The sequence below is a fragment of the Misgurnus anguillicaudatus genome, chromosome 13, assembly GCF_027580225.2.
Source record: "Misgurnus anguillicaudatus chromosome 13, ASM2758022v2, whole genome shotgun sequence".
Lineage (NCBI taxonomy): Eukaryota > Metazoa > Chordata > Actinopteri > Cypriniformes > Cobitidae > Misgurnus > Misgurnus anguillicaudatus.
The window spans coordinates 6951158-6969405 of record NC_073349.2 but is presented as its reverse complement, the minus strand read 5'-3'; the positions used below and the strand labels follow the sequence as shown (position 1 = coordinate 6969405).

The 18248-nt window shown below is 35.8% G+C and overlaps 1 protein-coding gene across 1 annotated transcript in view; it reads right to left on the bottom strand.

Annotated features, from left to right (window-relative positions):
• Positions 1 to 213: 213 nt before the first annotated feature.
• tulp1a (TUB like protein 1a) overlaps positions 214 to 18248 on the bottom strand; it is a 30452-nt gene continuing 12417 nt past the window's right edge. The window contains 11 exon segments of the mRNA XM_073874923.1: positions 214 to 2808; positions 6518 to 6689; positions 7152 to 7250; positions 7329 to 7437; positions 7512 to 7624; positions 10563 to 10730; positions 10810 to 10886; positions 12780 to 12843; positions 12845 to 12954; positions 13353 to 13463; positions 18102 to 18215. Of these exon segments, the coding sequence (XP_073731024.1) occupies positions 2675 to 2808; positions 6518 to 6689; positions 7152 to 7250; positions 7329 to 7437; positions 7512 to 7624; positions 10563 to 10730; positions 10810 to 10886; positions 12780 to 12843; positions 12845 to 12954; positions 13353 to 13463; positions 18102 to 18215 (1271 nt within the window). The 3' untranslated portion in view covers positions 214 to 2674.

Below are 18248 nucleotides of genomic sequence, written 5' to 3'. Positions count from 1 at the left end.
TGTGTGCATATACATAATTATTATACACATTTAATATGTAAACAAAAACTTTTATTCTGCAAATGATTAGTCGCGACTAATCACTAGGCAGCTCTAAATATATATTATTATATATTCAGTGTTTTATTCTTTTTCTATATTTAAATATTATACAATATTTATTGAATAAACAAAATGAACTATTCTTAACAAATAAAATAAACGTGACAAATGAACATTGAGAAAATGAACTTTATCGTTTTACTTTACAGCACTGCGTAAAGCCACACAAATATTATTTATCACACAGATGTTAATAAGGTTAATGTTTGTCTGCAATATTTGCCACATAATATTTACATCACCGCTTAATTGCATGGACTCATGTCATATGCTATACAGGGAATGTTGCGAATGAGTAAACAATTTCAGACACAGCAACTGTCTCCAAACAAGTTTCACAATGCCCCCCCCCACTCCCACCTCATCCAACACTGGTCAAGCATTGGTTCTGTCCCGAAATTGCTCCTTATATATATATTATCATATATATAATAAATCAGCCTACAATGCAGTGGTTCTCAAACTTTTTTGGCATTGCTCTGTGGGGCTCCTAAAGAAAATTTTTGACATAAAACTTGACATTTGAATGTAATTTGAACATATTGCTGTTGGTTAGTAGCCTTTTTTTTCTTATTTGTCTCTAATTACACAGAAATTATGAAGAATCTATCTATTTTATAAAATCTCACAAAACTGGGGCCCCCCTGCACCATCTTGCGGGCCCCCAGTTTGAGAACCACTGCTATAATGTACCGCAGTAAGGGTTGCCGAATTCTTTGATCATGATGTGTAATCATGCAGTTTTTTGGGTGAAGATGGAGATAACCCCACAGTAATCAAAACTAGCACTACACTAGTAGTTATACAATGATTAATAAAACAGAGGAGGCAGCTCAAACTAGCACATTCAAACAGGTGAGAAGACCTTTAAAGCTTTGTTGAAACAGCGCCACCCTAAGGACATTTTAGGCTTCTCCAGTATTTGATTTAGGTGCCTTTACTGGTTATCATTCATTGCACGTTTTTTTTAAGCTCATATTATGATTACATTATGAAGACATTAAACAATATTAAAGTTGTTTAATTTGAAAGGTAAAGGTCAATGAGCCTAAATTTGTAACATAGTTATATTTTTTTACGGTGTCTGATAACCTTTTAACCTAAATCATATGCATTCTTATAAAACAAAATAAAGTCATCAACATTTGATTTTCTGATGTCAGAGGACAGGCGGGTTTGGAGAATAAATGGAAATCACTTAAAAACATGGCATGCACAAAAAATATATAAAAAACAACAATAAAAAACAATGAAAATGCCCAAACATTTGAGCTATTATCTAATATTTGCTTAAACCTAGTCTAATGCCTAAAGCCTAAACAAAAGCTTTAAATGCACATTCATGCATCAGGTCTTACATCTTAGGCTTTTGAAATAAATATAAAACATAGCATTTATTCTTAGACATCAACAATAAATCTGCACGGGTGATTCTCACGAAACCATTGAAACACCACGGCACTAATGATTTTAGCTTTAAAATGTGTAATATAGTAACATTAAAAAGCATCAGAATTAACACAATACTGTGTTCTACCTTGCACAATGTGTGATTTCAACATAAGAATTTATAATTGGAAATTTTATCTCATTTTCTGCTGAAATTCTCATTACCGCAATGTGTCCGGCTGTGTTTGAACATGCGTTATGTTGTAATTTAAACAAATTAACACAAAAATATTAAGAAAAAAATAAATGGATGTTTTGCTAGACTACTTTAGATGACAGAAAAAAATATTTACTGAATATTCATTTATAATAATAATGAAGAAAAATTAGGAAAATGATGTGTCCATGCCTGATGTTCTCATCCTCCGCAACACTTTTTGAGAACAGTCTAAGCACACATACAGAATTTGAATAAAGTTTGATTTTGAGTGACCAAGCACATGGACCAGTTACTTCAAGATGGCTACCAGGTAAGATCATTTTTTTACAGTTAATTTGAAATATTGTCTTGTCAGAATGCTTACACGACATTTTGATTATCATTACTGCAACAGATGCTTATTAAATGTTAATTTAATTAATAGAAGCATAATACTTTGATTTTAAATGCATGTGCAGAATCTCCAAATTATGTTCTTTCAGGTTTGTCATGTCATTTTGAAAATATGTCAGTGTTGATGTTTTCTGACTGTTGCGGTAATGAGATTTTTTAGGACTAATTTTTTAAATTATGTTACAAAAAGTGTTAAATGATAAGTAAAAGTTTTTAAATTAATGTTCCCATTTACTCCAGACTTTGTTTTTCAATGTCTGGTGGGAAAAAAAGCAAATTTAAGCAATTTTTACATTTTCATGCTTGACATTTTTAAAACCAAGTTTTCGTGAGAATCACCCGCACAAACAAACAGAATATTTAAACACACAATGAATGAAGCCTGCATTTATCCTGCACCTTATAAATGCACACACTTCTGTATTAACCTCATTGGAGTCCCAATCTCATTCAGGCACACTGAAAGTCATAAAAATGCCCCAATGTCTGCAAATAATGATAATGGATTTACATCATCTTGTATCCCAATGATGAGGTTATTGTGCATTGATGGGACTTTGTGCTTTGTTTTCATTCGCATGCCAGTTTGCTATCAAAGCTGGAGAGGGCGATAGCAAAGGCCTGTACTGCACACATGGGGTACTTATAGTCCAGAGTAAACACATCATCTGCTACTCTTCCAAACTGCATCACAATGTAGCTACCTGGAAATCAAAATATTTCACTTTATAATCATAAAGAATTCACCATTTTTGGTAATATCATTGTCAACATTTTGTAAAAATACGGTGGCTTAGAAGTGCAAAAAATAAAAACAAATCTAAAATCAATACAACAAATTAACAACACAAAGGCAAATCTAAAAAAAAATGCTAAGTCAAAAAACACAACGACAAATCGAGTGCAGTTCATATAAGGAATTGGGACAATACATCGATATGAGGATGTATCGTTGTCTGTCTCTGAAAGAAAATTTATGACATAAAAATTGTCAAAACTTAAAATTTGAATTAAACAAAAGCTATTTAATTATGCAATGTAGTGCTGTTGGTTAGTAGCCTTATTTTTATGAGTTTTAAATACACAGAATTTATAATAAATTGATGTATTTTATAAAATGCCCACCCTGGTACCATCTCAGGGGCCCCCAGTTTGAGAACCACTCCTGTAGTGGACTAGTAGGATAAGAAATAATTCAGACATTGTGAATATGCTTTTTATTGGGATAAATGAAGTCTGATATTGTGTTAATGGCACATGAGCTGCTCCAGCACGCACACACAAACGTATCCAACCTGTTTACATTCTTCACACAATAATGTATTATAAAGTGCTGCGAAAAAGATCAAACATCTCAAACAACAGCCTGATGAGTAGACTGCCATCATAAATTACACGTCACTATTATTATTGCTTCTATTCTGTAATAACAGTTTATTTTATATCTAAATCGATACTCTATAACACTACATTAGATTAGCAAGCAATACACTAATTATTAGCAGAATCGTTGCACCGTGACACAATAGTTATTGTGAGTTATTTATCGTGTAGCATATCGTATCGTATACTCTGTGATTCCCAGCCCTAGATCATATGCAAAAGTTTTAAAAGAGATGCGACAGAAACAAATAACCTCGTGTCAGTGGAGGTTGCAGGCAGAGGTCATGTTAACCGGACATTTTCTTTCTTTTAAATATTTTTTTACAGTGACAGAAAAATCTGAAAGCCATACGCCATTTTGACATTGACGCGAATAAAGCAAATAAATTGCGCTATTCGCACGTTGTTAGGAGCTTGAACATTTAAAGTTAACTCGCTTCATTCGCGTGTGAAATTTGCTTCATTCTATCTATGTCTAAGGCATCTTTGCATTGATTAAAAAAGTAATTCACTCGCGCTTAACGCTTAATTCACGTCTAGTGTGAACGCACCTTAAAGGTGATTTATCGTAACTTGTAAATGTAACGCCCACCCATGTCCAGTTGGTGTCAAATGCGCATCATTCATGCATCTGCTTGCTACACGTGGTTTTGAGCATGTGAAGTGAGACATGATAAAGGCTGCGTCCGAAAGCTCAAGCCGAAGATATACTAGGGACGTCTGTGTATGCGCGCCGTCCGCATGACGCCATTTTCGTCATTTTGCAGCCCAAAATATGAGACTGCACGGACACAGTACAGTACGCGTACAACAGAGCATGCGCATGAAAATATTTAGACAGGACACTCCACTTCAAACAATTATACAAAGGAAATAGGAAATCGTTTTTCTTCTTTCATTTTTACTTCTTTCAAGAACAGAAAGCTGTGGAGCATGTCTGTTTCCATAATGTTTGATTCATGTTCTTTGTTATCTTGTTGTTTGTTCTAAACTGTGTTTGCAATGGTGGATCAGTTACTTTTCTTCACCTATCCTAAATGTTTTAATGTACTGTAAATGTCGCCAAATCAGTGCTGCCCTGTCGACCTGGTAGAGTAATCATTTGAATAAGAAATCATTTGTATTGCGTATAGTGTTGAACGCGGCCATCTGCGTGTAGCCGCGGGGAGTATACTTGGAAAGCTGCACAAACGCGGAAAAAAGGTTCACCCCGGCCTTTAGGCAGCTCATGAGGCAATGACTTCGGTGGCATAAAGGCAGCTCTGGGGAAAGCATTGGGACAGCCTTCATATGGAATTCTGTTTAAAATATAAACAGAGAGCACCTTTGTGATAACTAACCCTATATTTGAAGACTACAATACTAATTTCTCGCTAGAAATGCAATCAAAAGGTGTAAAAAGTGAAACTAAAAAACTTGTGCGCCAGCCGCTTTCTTGGCCGCCATTTCATTTTTTCAGGCTCGACCAATTGCATTCCTCACGCATAGAATTGTGGCACAAGATGATGAAGGTATTTTAGGAGTCAGGAAATAAACCTAACATTAGATCCGGACATGCCTTGATGCCTTCGTCCGTTGGAATGCTGCCTCCAAAGCCGGCGTTTTAGAGCTTTCGGACACAGCCAAAGTCTAACGCAACCTCTGGTTGCAAGTATTATTATAGGCTAGTTAGTGATAGTTTAGCTATTGTACTGTATTCAAAATTACCCGAAATAGAATGAGTATAAAGCATTAGTGAAGCAAGTAGTGTTTGATCTTGATTTTCAGCATCTTGTCGTCCAATCAGCGGAAACAATTCCATTCACACAATGTATCTACCTTTTCTAGATTTGTTGTTGTGTTTTTTGAATTGGCATTTTGTTTTTAGATTTGCATTTGTGTTTTTAACTCATTCCCTGCCAGACATTTTTTTAAAAGTTGCCCCTAGCATTTTTTTGGTGATTTTCACAAAAGTTTTACAAAATGCCTTCCAGGAAAATGTTCTGTTATATCAGTGCTTCTCAAATAGTGGGGCGGGACCCCCAGGGGGGGCTCGAAGCGACACCAGGGGGGGCGCGGGAGACCCCGGGGAAAATACTTTTTCAGGAAGTGATTTTTTTTTTGCACTGTCACTTAAAGACATTACACCCCAAACACGCTGATAAGTCGCTTGAGTTTTATTATTATTTATTGATTATATTTAATTTAATTTTTCAGTATCAAATGGTCAAAAAATATTATACTTTAAATAAGGATTGTTTTTTTTCAGGCAAATTGATGCATTTTAAGTCTTTTTTCGTTACAGACTAAAAAAACAATGTTAATAAAGTTATTCTTTGTTGTAAGTTGATCGATAATTCTATTTTTGTGTTTTTTTAATGTTAATAAGGATACAATGTTTTGCAGATGTGTCATTTTATAGACAAATTATACTATTTACAGTCGCGGCAGAGAGTTGGGGGGCGCGAAATGTTTACTTCTTCCTAGGGGGGGCGTGACAGAAAATAATTGAGAAGCACTGTGTTATATAAACATACAAATATATAAAATGAAAGAAAAGACCCTCTGCTTTTACACTATCAATTCAATAAACAAACAAACAAACAAAACGAGAATTTTTTTTTATTTTTTCTCTGCTTATATACTCTTAAATATGGGTATTTTTCTTTAAAAATATTTTTTTTAGCAAAAAGCTGAAATAATTGCATTGTTGTGAAGGAATTTTGTTAGAGATCAGATTCAGAATGATTATCAAAACATACACAGAGTTTAAAATTAGTAAATAACATTATGGCTTCAGTTTTTTTCATAAATTGGTATCACGGTATTGCAGATTAACATAAAAATTAATCTGGAACATGTTATCTCTTAATTGACAAGATAACTCATCAATGGTGTGGAAAAAGTTTGATTTGCACTTCTCAGACACGGTATAAAATGAGCTGGATACTTATAAAATACCATTTTAATTTATTAAAATACTGTAACTTTTGTTACAAGTAAAAGACAAGGAAAACCGACCGAATGATCAATATAACCTGTATGACTTACTGTCTTTGGTGTGGACGATCTGAAAGTTTTTGACAGAGGCCTGCGTGACCCGACCAGAGAAGTTGAGCACATACGAGGCGGTGTCATCATTCCAAACAGGAGTTTTGTTGTGAAGTTCAATCAGGTTGTCCATCTGTCTATTGTGGTAGCACGCAAGCAGGTTGTCATTTTCCTAAAAGTAAAATAACAGTGCATGGATGAGTTTTAATCCAGCAATTTTACTATAAAAATGCTGGGTGATTTTCAACCCAATGTTGGGTCAAAAAGGGACGAATCCAACCTGTTGGGTTGTAATTTAACTTATGCTGGGTGGTTTTAACCCATTGTTGGGTCAAATATAAACACTTTCTGGGTTAAAATAGCCCAACGGATGGGTCCCTTTTTGACCCAACCCTATGTTAAAAATAACCCAGCATTTTTTTTTAGAATGTATAGTAAAATTGCTGGATTGTGAAATTATAAATATAACGACAGCTGTTGAATTATTAGAAAATAATGCACTATTTTGTGGATTATTTCCTAATAATTCACCTAAAAGTGTCTCAAATCATTAAGTTACCATTACATGAATTTGTCTTGTGATGTCAAAATGTCACAGTTCAAATCAAAGTTATAAGATAGCAACTAAACTCACCGTTTGTGGACGTATCGGCACACGTTCGTTGTCTTCATCCATACCTGGTATAATCACAGTCATTTTTCTGGGCCCTTTAAACCCCAAGACATTTGTTTCCTAAAAAAAGAAACACCAGCATTAGACTTGAAAAAGTCCTATAAAACGAATGTGTAATTGATTAAAGTGAGCACTCACATAAATAATAGCAGCTAGCTCTTGCCGAGCATTGGACATGTCCCTGAGGGCGCGTTCAGGGTTGAGACCGTTGTCAAACACTGTGAACTTGGTACCCATGAGATTCGACCTAAATAATGAAAGTATAGTTTCACATCAAGCAGACATAAACATACCGTTTACAATTAAACTGACAAACATTACCTTAACTTTCCGATAAAATTATCACCACCCCTCGACAGGTCAGTGGCATCTATGGAGATCAGATAATTTGACGTTGCACACTTCTTTCTTTTTCGACCAGCCAATAGAAAGACCTGTAGGACAGATGTGAAAGGCCAAGGGGCATCCAAAACGGCTTTATTATTGAAATCGTAATACAGATCAAGATTAGAAATATGCTCCAAAATATTACTTCACTACACTTCTGTTCACTACACTCTCAGAAGAAAGATACAAAAGTTGTACCTTTGGGATGGTAGGGGAGAGCATGTGTGAAAATATCACTTTTCAGAAAAACATAATTGTAAAAGATAATGTTTTAGACAGACTTTATTTAGACATTTTTGCTGTGGTCAACATCTCAACACCAGGTGGAATTTTGATCTAATGTAAAACGACTTCAATATAATTTCACTTTAAACATACAATAAGAAGCGCATTGTTACTTTTGACTCTTTTGACTGTCAGCTGGGACGAAAGTAACACACAGGTGGGTCAAAAGTAACACAACAACACAAAATAAATGTTTGTGTTACACTTGTTTTTACTAAAGATTAATTGCAATCACATTAGGGATGGGTGATATGGCCTAAAATCTATATTGCGTTATACATTGCAGCCTCTTGCGATAGCGATATGTATTGCGATATAATAATTTCAAAGACTCGTTTCAGAACAGGTTATATAGACCCTTACAAAAGCCAAACTGCTAAAAAAGTAAGTAAAAGTAAACCGTTATGGCCAGATTAGTCTTGTTACCTCTCTTAGCTGGAACTTTTGCCTGACACACTCTACAGCAGGGGTGTCCAGACTTTTTCGTGTGGTGATCTACTTTTAAAATGATAAAGCCACAAGATCTATCTGCTAAAAAACACAGTTAATTATTTTTATAACACTAAACACTTTAAATGCTTGTGGGGACTATACAGCATACACTAGTCAACATTTGAAGTGGATCAAAACCTTTTCTAAAAGTTTTCTTAAACCCAATATTCAATACCCGTTCTTGTTTTAGGACAAATTTGATGAATGTTTTTGATCCACTTCAAATGTTGACTACTATATATATATATATATATATATATATATATATATATATATATATATATATATATATATATATATATATATATATATTATATATATATATATATATATATATATACTGCATGTTTCACAATTACTAGACCATAATGCCAATTTCGTGCGTGGAGCAGCAGTTAACTTATGTAACTTATGGCTTAAATCCAAAAAATAGATGTTGCATCAGTCTTTTTCACGAGTTCCTCTGTTTCGCTGACGCGTTTACCATGTTTATTCGGCTGCAGCTCGTGGCTCTAAAGTTCGCGGGTAGATTGTGTCATCAACACGCATTATCGCGATAGTGCAATAGATTTAAAATCTCTATCGTATGTAAATTTTCTATCGTTTATATTGCATATCGTTTATATTGCCCATCCCTAAATCACATTCAAAAAGTATTTTTTTTTGCATAATATATATATGTAATTATTTTGTATATAATAATATACTATATTATATTATTTTTATATTATGTATAAATCCTTTAATAATTATACATAAATACATTTTTTCTTCAAATTTATACATGTATGTGTGTAGTTATATATATATATATATATATATATATATATATATATATATATATATATATATATATATATATATATATATATATATATATATACATAATAATTACACACAATACACACACAAATATATTATGCAAACAAACTTTTATTTTGTAACATGAATATGACCTTGTAATATGTAACTGCAAACTTATTTTGACTTTTATCTATGCAAAAAATAATTAAATTACATTTTCATTTTAAATTTCAGTTTCATCAAATGTTTCAAAAGCATCCCGACAGTACAAACTTTAATTGTTGGGAATAAAACTTTTTTTAAAGTATGAACACTATGAAAATTAAATTAAATTAGAGTAATATTACAATATTAGCAGCTGGTCAAAAGTAACAAGTGTTACTTTCGTCACGACAGGAACTCTTGACATTTAAACTCGATTTACTTTTATTTTGAAAAACTTTGAGAAGACAAACATCAGGATGTGTTTGAGCACTAAATAACCTGTAGATTGATCAGTACTGTAACACATGAAACCAGAAACACAACGCGTTATAAGGAAAAAATGACTGCTTTAGGTATTTAGTTATCATTGTTGAAAACAGCTTTCTGGACCTACACGCGCAAAACGGTGATGAAATAACGCAATGTTTGTCAGCTCTGTCAGGGGTTGCATGCTAAAGATGCTGTCATAGATTGGGATGCAAATGTTATCAGGGCTTTGAGAAAATCACTTTGTTACTTCCACCCCCCTTACTTTCGCCCCGGTTCTCCCCTACCTTTAATAAAGATTCTAATATGTATCATTTAGGTACAGATATGTACCTACCAGAATGTACAAAAAATTAACAAGTCTTTGTCTTTACATAACAAAATGATACAAAACATCTCATGCAAAGCATTCTGGGAACCATTTGCAGTTTTTTTCTGATTTTTAAAAATGCCAAAAATGCTTTACATAATACTGTTTTATAGTTTTTTCCTGTGAAGATAAAGTCTTATTAATGTTTAATGTTAATTTATCTTTGAACAAACTGTTGCCAGTAAATAACATACATTTAAATCTACAGTAAGTTACTGGAAAACTGTTGCCAGCAATATTGTAATTTTTTCTACAGAAAGTTTTTACAGTTTTTACAGTGAGCGTGTACCAAAGATGTACCAATATGTTCCTTTCAGGTACAAGAGTGCACTTTTTTTAAAAGATATCGCCCCAGTGACAGCTTTTTGTACCTTTTTTCTGAGAGTGTAGAAAACTTTTTAGAGTGTATAAAAATGATTTGTAGTACAGCATGAATTAAAAGTGTAATCAGATCTTAATGTAGGTCATAGAAATAGATTCATTTTTTTAATGTATTATCTGTATTCGTTACTTGAATGAACACAGTCAACTCTATTAGGGGAAATATCTTGGGTTTAGTTCACCTTTTTGTCATTGTCCAAATGAAGTTAGTAGGTTGGGTAGAAGCCTCTGTCCATGCCCCGCTTGTCTCGCGTCACTTTGCACTTGATGGTGATACCTTGAGGTGCAGGTTGAAGAACAAACTCCTCAAGGTCATCAAACTCAATCTCTGGAGATGGAGGCCTCTGCTCCTAATGCCCAAAGTCAGAGAGTTGATATTTTGCATTTAGCACTACACAAATAATTCACATCATCCTCAGTGAGTCTTACCTTTTTATTTTTCTTTCCTTTGCCTTTTTTCTTTTTGGTCACATCTGAATTCTCATCTTCACTTTCATCAGATTTGGCTGTGAAAATGACAATTGTGAGAAATGCATCTTAAAGGCAGAGTCCATGATCTCTGAAAGCCAATGACCTAAACAAACACGCCCCTACCCCAATCGAATCTGGACCACCTTTTGATAGACCCGCCCCACACATACGCAACCCAGGCAACAATGTCTGTTAGTAGACACACCCCTTACTGCTGATTGGCTACAAGTGTGTTCTGGTACTTGGCCTGACTACCTTTTCCAAAGTGTTTTTAAAAATGTACACACCCCGCCTTTTAATGTAGTCATATGATTAAAACTTGAAACTACAAAGAGTAGTCCGATCTAAAGAATTTACTATGCTGTCCAAAGAGATCCTCTATTGAAATATTACAGTATCCGAAATAACTGCTTGTTGAATGTCTGATGTCAAAAATCCAATACACAATCAGGGTTTCCCGCAGAAAATTAGTTAGTTAATAGGGTTAATTAGTGGTAGGGTTGACCGGGTGGGCGTGGCCGGGGGCATGGGAGTCAAAGGAGCGGGGCGTACGCGTCATGATGAAAATTAAAATATTTTTATTTAAAACACTCAAATAAAACTTAATTTTGAAGAAACTATGACAGAAAATGAACACATACTACATTATTAATGAATTAAATGTTTTTAACAGAAACCTCTATCAGCAATAGCTGCATAAAGAAGTGAAACTAAAGGGTTAATAAACACAAACTGAAACAGATTTGTAGAATGTCTGGCGAACGATGATACGTAGATTGTAAAAACTGATTATTTCCCCCTTTAATCACATTATCTTAAAGGAGTGTAACTACTGTAGCATGTAAATAATGCACATAAATAACATGAACAAGAGCGCTCAACAATTATATCTCATCAACAGGCACGTGAAACCTAGCTAGCAGGTTGCACAAACAACAAACTCACCAGCTAACTTACTTTAAATTTGCAAGAACTATAGACTAATACAACAACAGGCTTAAATAAACCCAAAACATAAATCCACTTACAGTTCTCACAGACACGCGTTTTATCAACTGGCTATCCTCCAGACAGTGAAGGACCATGTTTTTTCTCTCATTTGGCCGTGTGGCACGCGTGCCCGCTCGCGGTGTGAAGCCCGTCCGCACTATTGTCCGAGATGCACTTGACGGCCTTTTGTGCAGCTTTTTTTATTTTTTTGGATGACCTAGTTAAGGCATAGGGTTTCCCAGCTTGGGCGGGCCGCCCGAACTGCAAAGTGCTGCGGGAAACCCTGACAACACATGACTGCCCATATCCTCAATGGGATGTTTGGCAACCTGGCATATAAGCTTATTTATATACAGTAAGATATGTGACCCTAGACCACAAAACCAGTCATAAGGGTATTTTTTTTAAATTGAGATTTATACATCATCTTAATAAGCTTTCGATTAATGTATGATTTGTTATGATAGGTTAATATTTGGCCAAAATACAACTATTTGAAAATCTGAGGGTGCAAAAAAATCTAAATATTGAGAAAATCGCTCAATATCACAGGATGTTGAGACAATCGCCTGTGTGGGAACAGTTTGAGTCATAAACTGAGATGGCAGGCCAGAGCTCGACATTTTTGTGATGAAATATGCAATTTCTGAATGCAGAACTTTTCAGTCATAAAAAACACCTTCAAGGCCTAAAAGAGATCAAGCCTCAGCCAAGAAAAAGTAACGCAAAAGTAACTAAAAAGTAACATGAAAGTTCCATGAGAAGTAACTAAGTAATGCAATTAGTTCGTTTTTGTGAGTAACTTAATATTGTAATGCATCACTTTTAAAAGTAACTTTCCCCAACACTGCTTATGACTCACATATGACCCCTGGCTTTAATCCTGTAAAACATTTTGTGGTTGTTTCATACAGTATAATGACTTTGTGTTCACTCACGTTTTTTCTTGTTATTCTTCTCTTTTTCCTTGTTACTGCTATTCTTGTCTTTTTTTTTTGTCTTTTTCTTTCTCCCCTCCAGTCTGAAACATGGAGGCAGAGTTGGCTGTCATTTTCTGGTTGCTCTTGCTGGTTTTGATCTCTGGTTCACTCTCTTCACTCTCAGACTTGGAGGCTACAGCAAAAAGTTACAAGTTTCAGTTGATTTTACGGTTTAGAAATAAAGAAACACAACTGACAAATAATTTCAAGCATGCATACTGTTACACTACATAAAGATGAAGTGTATCATTTCTGTAACGCTAGCAGCACCATTTAAACAGGTTTACTTGACACTCCCTCGGTGGCCATTGGTCAGACAAACAGATGGTCCCTCCCAAAACTCAGGACATTGTTAGGTCCAGTGCTGGTGCGTTAGGCTGCATGGTCAAAATGCCCAAACAAACAGGGCAATGTTTTTTTATTTTGGGATAAGAAAATGACACACTTTATCCTTAACTTGCATTACCTGGTGTAACAATTCTGCTATCAAAAAATGATTAATGTGATGATGTAATGTGATATAAACTTTACCTTTCTTTTTTGCGATGAAGTCTGGTTTATCTCCGTTTATCTGAAACATAGAAGCTGGTTCCTTTTTAGGCTTAGCTGCCTTTCCTTTGCTGTCTGATTCACTTATAACCTCTGCGGAGAAAATAATTGGACTACATTTCAAATAAAATAACTCGGTAGTGGTGGGTGAGAATGAATTGTGGTTGATGGTGTTGTTCATTGTGGTGGTGCATGCAGTGTTTTGGCACTTACTTTTACTAAAAGACATATTCAAATAATATAATAGGATAAACAAGATCAAATTATGCAGAAATTCGACTTACTAATTAATTTCAGCATAACTTTTTGATCTTGTTTCTCCTATTATATTATTTGAATCTGTCTTTTATTAAAAGTAAGTGCCAAAACACTGCATGCACCACCACAATGAACAACACCATCAACATCTAAATGCTCATGTTGTGGGGGATGCAGTATATCTGCACTGTCAGAAAAAAAAGTACAAAACTATAACGTTTTGGTCACTGAGGAGGTATCCTTTTTGTACCATTATAAGTATACAACACATTGACATTTTGTAGATTTGGGGGTACAATATTATACCATAAGCACACATTGTGCACCTTTAAGGACCTTTTGTAAACCAGTTACATGTTACCGTGGGTTCACACCAGCCGCGTTTGAGGCGTCAAATTCGCGTTTAGTTTGCTGTTTGAACATTTTAAGCTTAATCGCTTCATTCGCGAGTGAAAGCCGAGCGTTAAATTCAAGTCATCGAGACATTCACACAAAAATTTGCGTCATGGGAGGGGCTTCTGCGACTTCGCTTGCTTTCTGTAATCGTGTCACTAATAGAGCAAGCTCCTGATTGGTTAACATGGCGCGTTTTTCCATCAAAGTTCAAATTTTTCAACTAGCGTTTGCCGCAGCAATGCTCATTTAGCACCGCAAGACCTCCAGATGCGCATCAATGTGTCTTCACATTGACTTAACATTGAAATCACTCACGCTTGACGCCTCTACCGTGGCTGGTCTGAAAGCAACATTACCGTTGGTTCACACCAGCAATGTTTAAGGCGTCAAAATCGTGTTTACCATGTCTAGTTTGCCGCTTGAATATTTTAAGTTTACTCGCTTGATTAGCGCGTTAAAACCCACATGTTAAATTCTAGTCATCAAGACATTCACGTCATGGGAGGGGCTTCTGCGACTCCGCTCGCTTTCTGTAATCATGTCACTAATAGAGCAAGCTCCTGATTGGGTAATGCGGTGCATTTTTCTGCCAAAGTTTACATTTTTCAACTCGCGCATTTGCCGCAGCAACGCTCAATTCGCGCCATTAGCCAAACTAGATGCGCAAATGAGGCAGAAACGTGTCTACCACGCAGCACTAAACGCCTAATTCGCGCCGCAAGACCTCCAGATGCGCATCAACGCGTCTTCACATTGACCTAACATTGAAATCACTCACGCTTGACGCCTCTACTGTGGCTGGTCTGAAAGCAGCATTACCATCGGTTCACACCAGACGCGTTTGAGGCGTCAAAATCGTGTCTACAGTTTCTAGTTTGCCGCTTGAACATTTTAAGTTTACTCGCTTCATTTGCGCGTTAAAGCTGCGCATTAAATTCTAGTCATCAAGACATTCACGTGGAAATTCGTGTCATGAGAGGGGCTTCTGCGACTTCGCTCGCTTTCTGTAATCACGTCACTAATAGTGCAAGCTCCTGATTGGTTAACACGGCGCGTTTTTGCACCAAAGATTAAATTTTTCAACTAGTGTTTGCCGCGGCAACGCTCAATTCGCGCCATTCGCCGAACTAGACGTGCAAATGAGGCGAAACGCATCTACCACGCCACACTAAACACGCCTCATTCGCGCCGCGAGACCTCCAGATGCGCGTAAACGCGTCTTCACATTGACTAAACATCGAAATCACTCAGGCTTGACGCCTCTACCGTGGCTGCTCTGAACGCAGCATTAGGGGTACAAAGCATAATGGGGCGGTTTCCCAGACAGGGATTAGACTAGTCCTAGACAAAAATAAATGTAAGAGAAACTGAAACTGAAAACAACTTGCACTGTCATATCTTAAAATACATCAGTACCTTTTGTTTTGCCTGACAATGCACACAGGTAATGTTTTTAGTATGGCATGTTTGCTAAAACTAGTTATATTTCCTAATTAAACTAAGGCCCAGTCCTGGCTTAAGCTAATCCCTGTCCAGGAATCCACCCCAATAGGTACACAATAGGTCCTTAAGGTTTAAGAATTACACATAGACGGGATGGTTGTACCCAAAGATGCTATTTCAGCACATTTAGCACCTTTAAAGTGGATTGTGGCCGAAAAACAATCAAATGCTGGATTTCTTGTTGAAACCCCACATGCAAAAGTTGTGTGAGTTTAGTAAATTTCCCTCTGTTTGATTTGAAATATGACTCATTGAAGCCAATTTCGAGTTCATGGGGTATTTAGCTCAGAATCTTTGTGTGAAAGTCAAGTCAGGACCAGTTCCCCGAACATCCCTGAGGTTATTCAGGTGTGCCATTGAGCTTCAGATAATCACCACAGCTTCTAGTTAAGCAGTGTCTTTCAGTTTGCAAGTCATGGCTCAGTGTGTAAAAGCTCCATAACAACACCTAGAGGGTTTTCAATGTGAATCTCAAAAGAGAAATCAGAGAGCCATAAGTAGGTTTAAAACTTCATTCAGGGTTTTGAATCATCATTTACACCTGCTTAAATGTTTTTAGGGTTTAGTAAGACCTGTGCACCCCAAAAGAACCCCATGGGGAGATCTCTTTCATCTAAGCCAGGGGTTTTTAAACTTTTGGTCGGGATCCGCTTGCGGGTCGCACAGTGAGATAAGGTGGGTCACGCAAAGTCACTTGGCTGTGACACAAAACAAACAGTTTGGTTCATGTAATGACTACATGGGTTCCCACACCTTAGTTAACTTCAAATTCAAGGACATTTCAAGGACTTTCCAGGTCCAATACCCTCAAATTCAAGGACTAAATGTGGGGGCACATTTCAAGTGAGACCAAAGTTACATTGTGTTATCTTTTAAGATACATCGTTACCGTTCCCTTTGGAGGGAACTCGTGCTGCGTCACTACAGTGACACTTTGGGGACGTCTCCAGGGGTAAGTGTGTCTGAATGTGTATATTAAATTCAACCAATAGTGAGGCTTAACGACAAAGACAGGGTGACGCGGGAGCCAGGAAGTATATCGTAATATTGCCAAAGACGGCGTTACAGGAATGCAGAAAGTATGGCAAGGGAGACGCAGCGTCTCGTTCCCTTCTCAGGGAACAACAGTTACATACGTAACCAGAAATGTTTTCATGTGTCAAACACAATTATGCAAAACAGCATTTTGGTATGAATTAACATTCACATAGATATAAGCAGATATAAGCATTTAAAGCAAACAGTTTAGCACTTTAGTTTTTTTCCAGAAAACTTCTTGCATAAAATAGATTCGAGCACTTTTAATGAACTGTATCCAAGTATGTATATTTTCAAAAACTTCCCAGGGCCTTGAAATGGTGCATTTTAGGACTTCAAACATACGTATTTGTACCTATTAAAGGATACCATCCCAGTAACAGCTTTTGTACCTTTTTTCAACCTTTTATCAACCATGTATTTCAATCATAAAATGAGAAGAAAAATAAGAACTACTCTCTTCTAAAAGACAACAAATGTATGTTTTCCCCATATTTTAATTTTAAAACATTGTGGTGGGTCCTGAGATCAAAGTTAAATGAAAAGTTTGGAAACTCCTGATAGCACTGCAAAAAAATGACTTTCTTACTTAGTATTTTTGTCTTGTTTTCAGTAAATATATCTAAAAATTCTTAAATTAAAAGGTATTTTCTTGATGAGCAAAATGACCTAGGAAAATAAGTCTAGTTTTTAGACAAAAATATAAAATTTAAACGAATTTATGTTTTAAACAAGCAAAAAAATTTGCCAATGGAATAAGAAAAATGTTCGTGTTTATGAAAAAAGTAAACTTATTTCAAGAAAAATTTTCTTACTCCATTGGCAGATTTTTTAGCTTGTTTTAATTTTTAAATATTTATATATTGAAAACAAGACTACTATGTAAGAAAGTCATTTTTTGCAGTGAGGATGTTGCAGAAGTATGCCTACAGTATGTATTTAAACAATGAACTTAGTTTTGCGTTCGTTTAAGTAGTTTCTCTTCTTATCCGACTGGCCTTGTTTTCATCAAGGCAAAAAATGAGGTTAAGGCTTTAAAAGACAAACATACCCCCCAAACTCCCTGTAACCTTAACTTAAACAACAAAAGTTAAATGCACTTCAGTTGAGAGTTAAAGGGCCCCACTTCAAATCGTAAATAAATCTGAGTAGCAATCTTTAAGACGGCTCTCCTGTATTGTCTGGCTAATCTTTTAGCTCACAGGATTTACTGCTAATCCTCTTCCTGAGCAGCAAACTCCATGCATGTGTCCATAACGACATTAAGAGTCACACACACTAAAGCCATTGTCCATTGGTTTCCTCTGATACGAGGCCTAAAGTGTTTTGCTCAGAGTGAACAAACAACTATTTCTGGAACCAAAAATACACTGTATATGGAAAATAACCCCAGACTCAACTACGCTTTGTTAGGTCTTTGCATTGTAAGTTCAAAGTAAAATAAATGCTATTTAACCATTGAGGCTAACTAAACAAAGGTCAAAATGAACCTTGTCCCTGCTTATTAGCATTCACGGGTGAATACGCTAAACTGACCTTTAGTTTTTGATTTCTTTTCTTTGGTGCCAGCAGGAGGGATCTCTTTGGTGGATTTTTTCTTTGTGGTCTTCTGTGGGGTCTCCTCATCATCCTCATCTTCATCATCACAATCTGATCAAAGAAATGAATATTGAAGAATCGTTT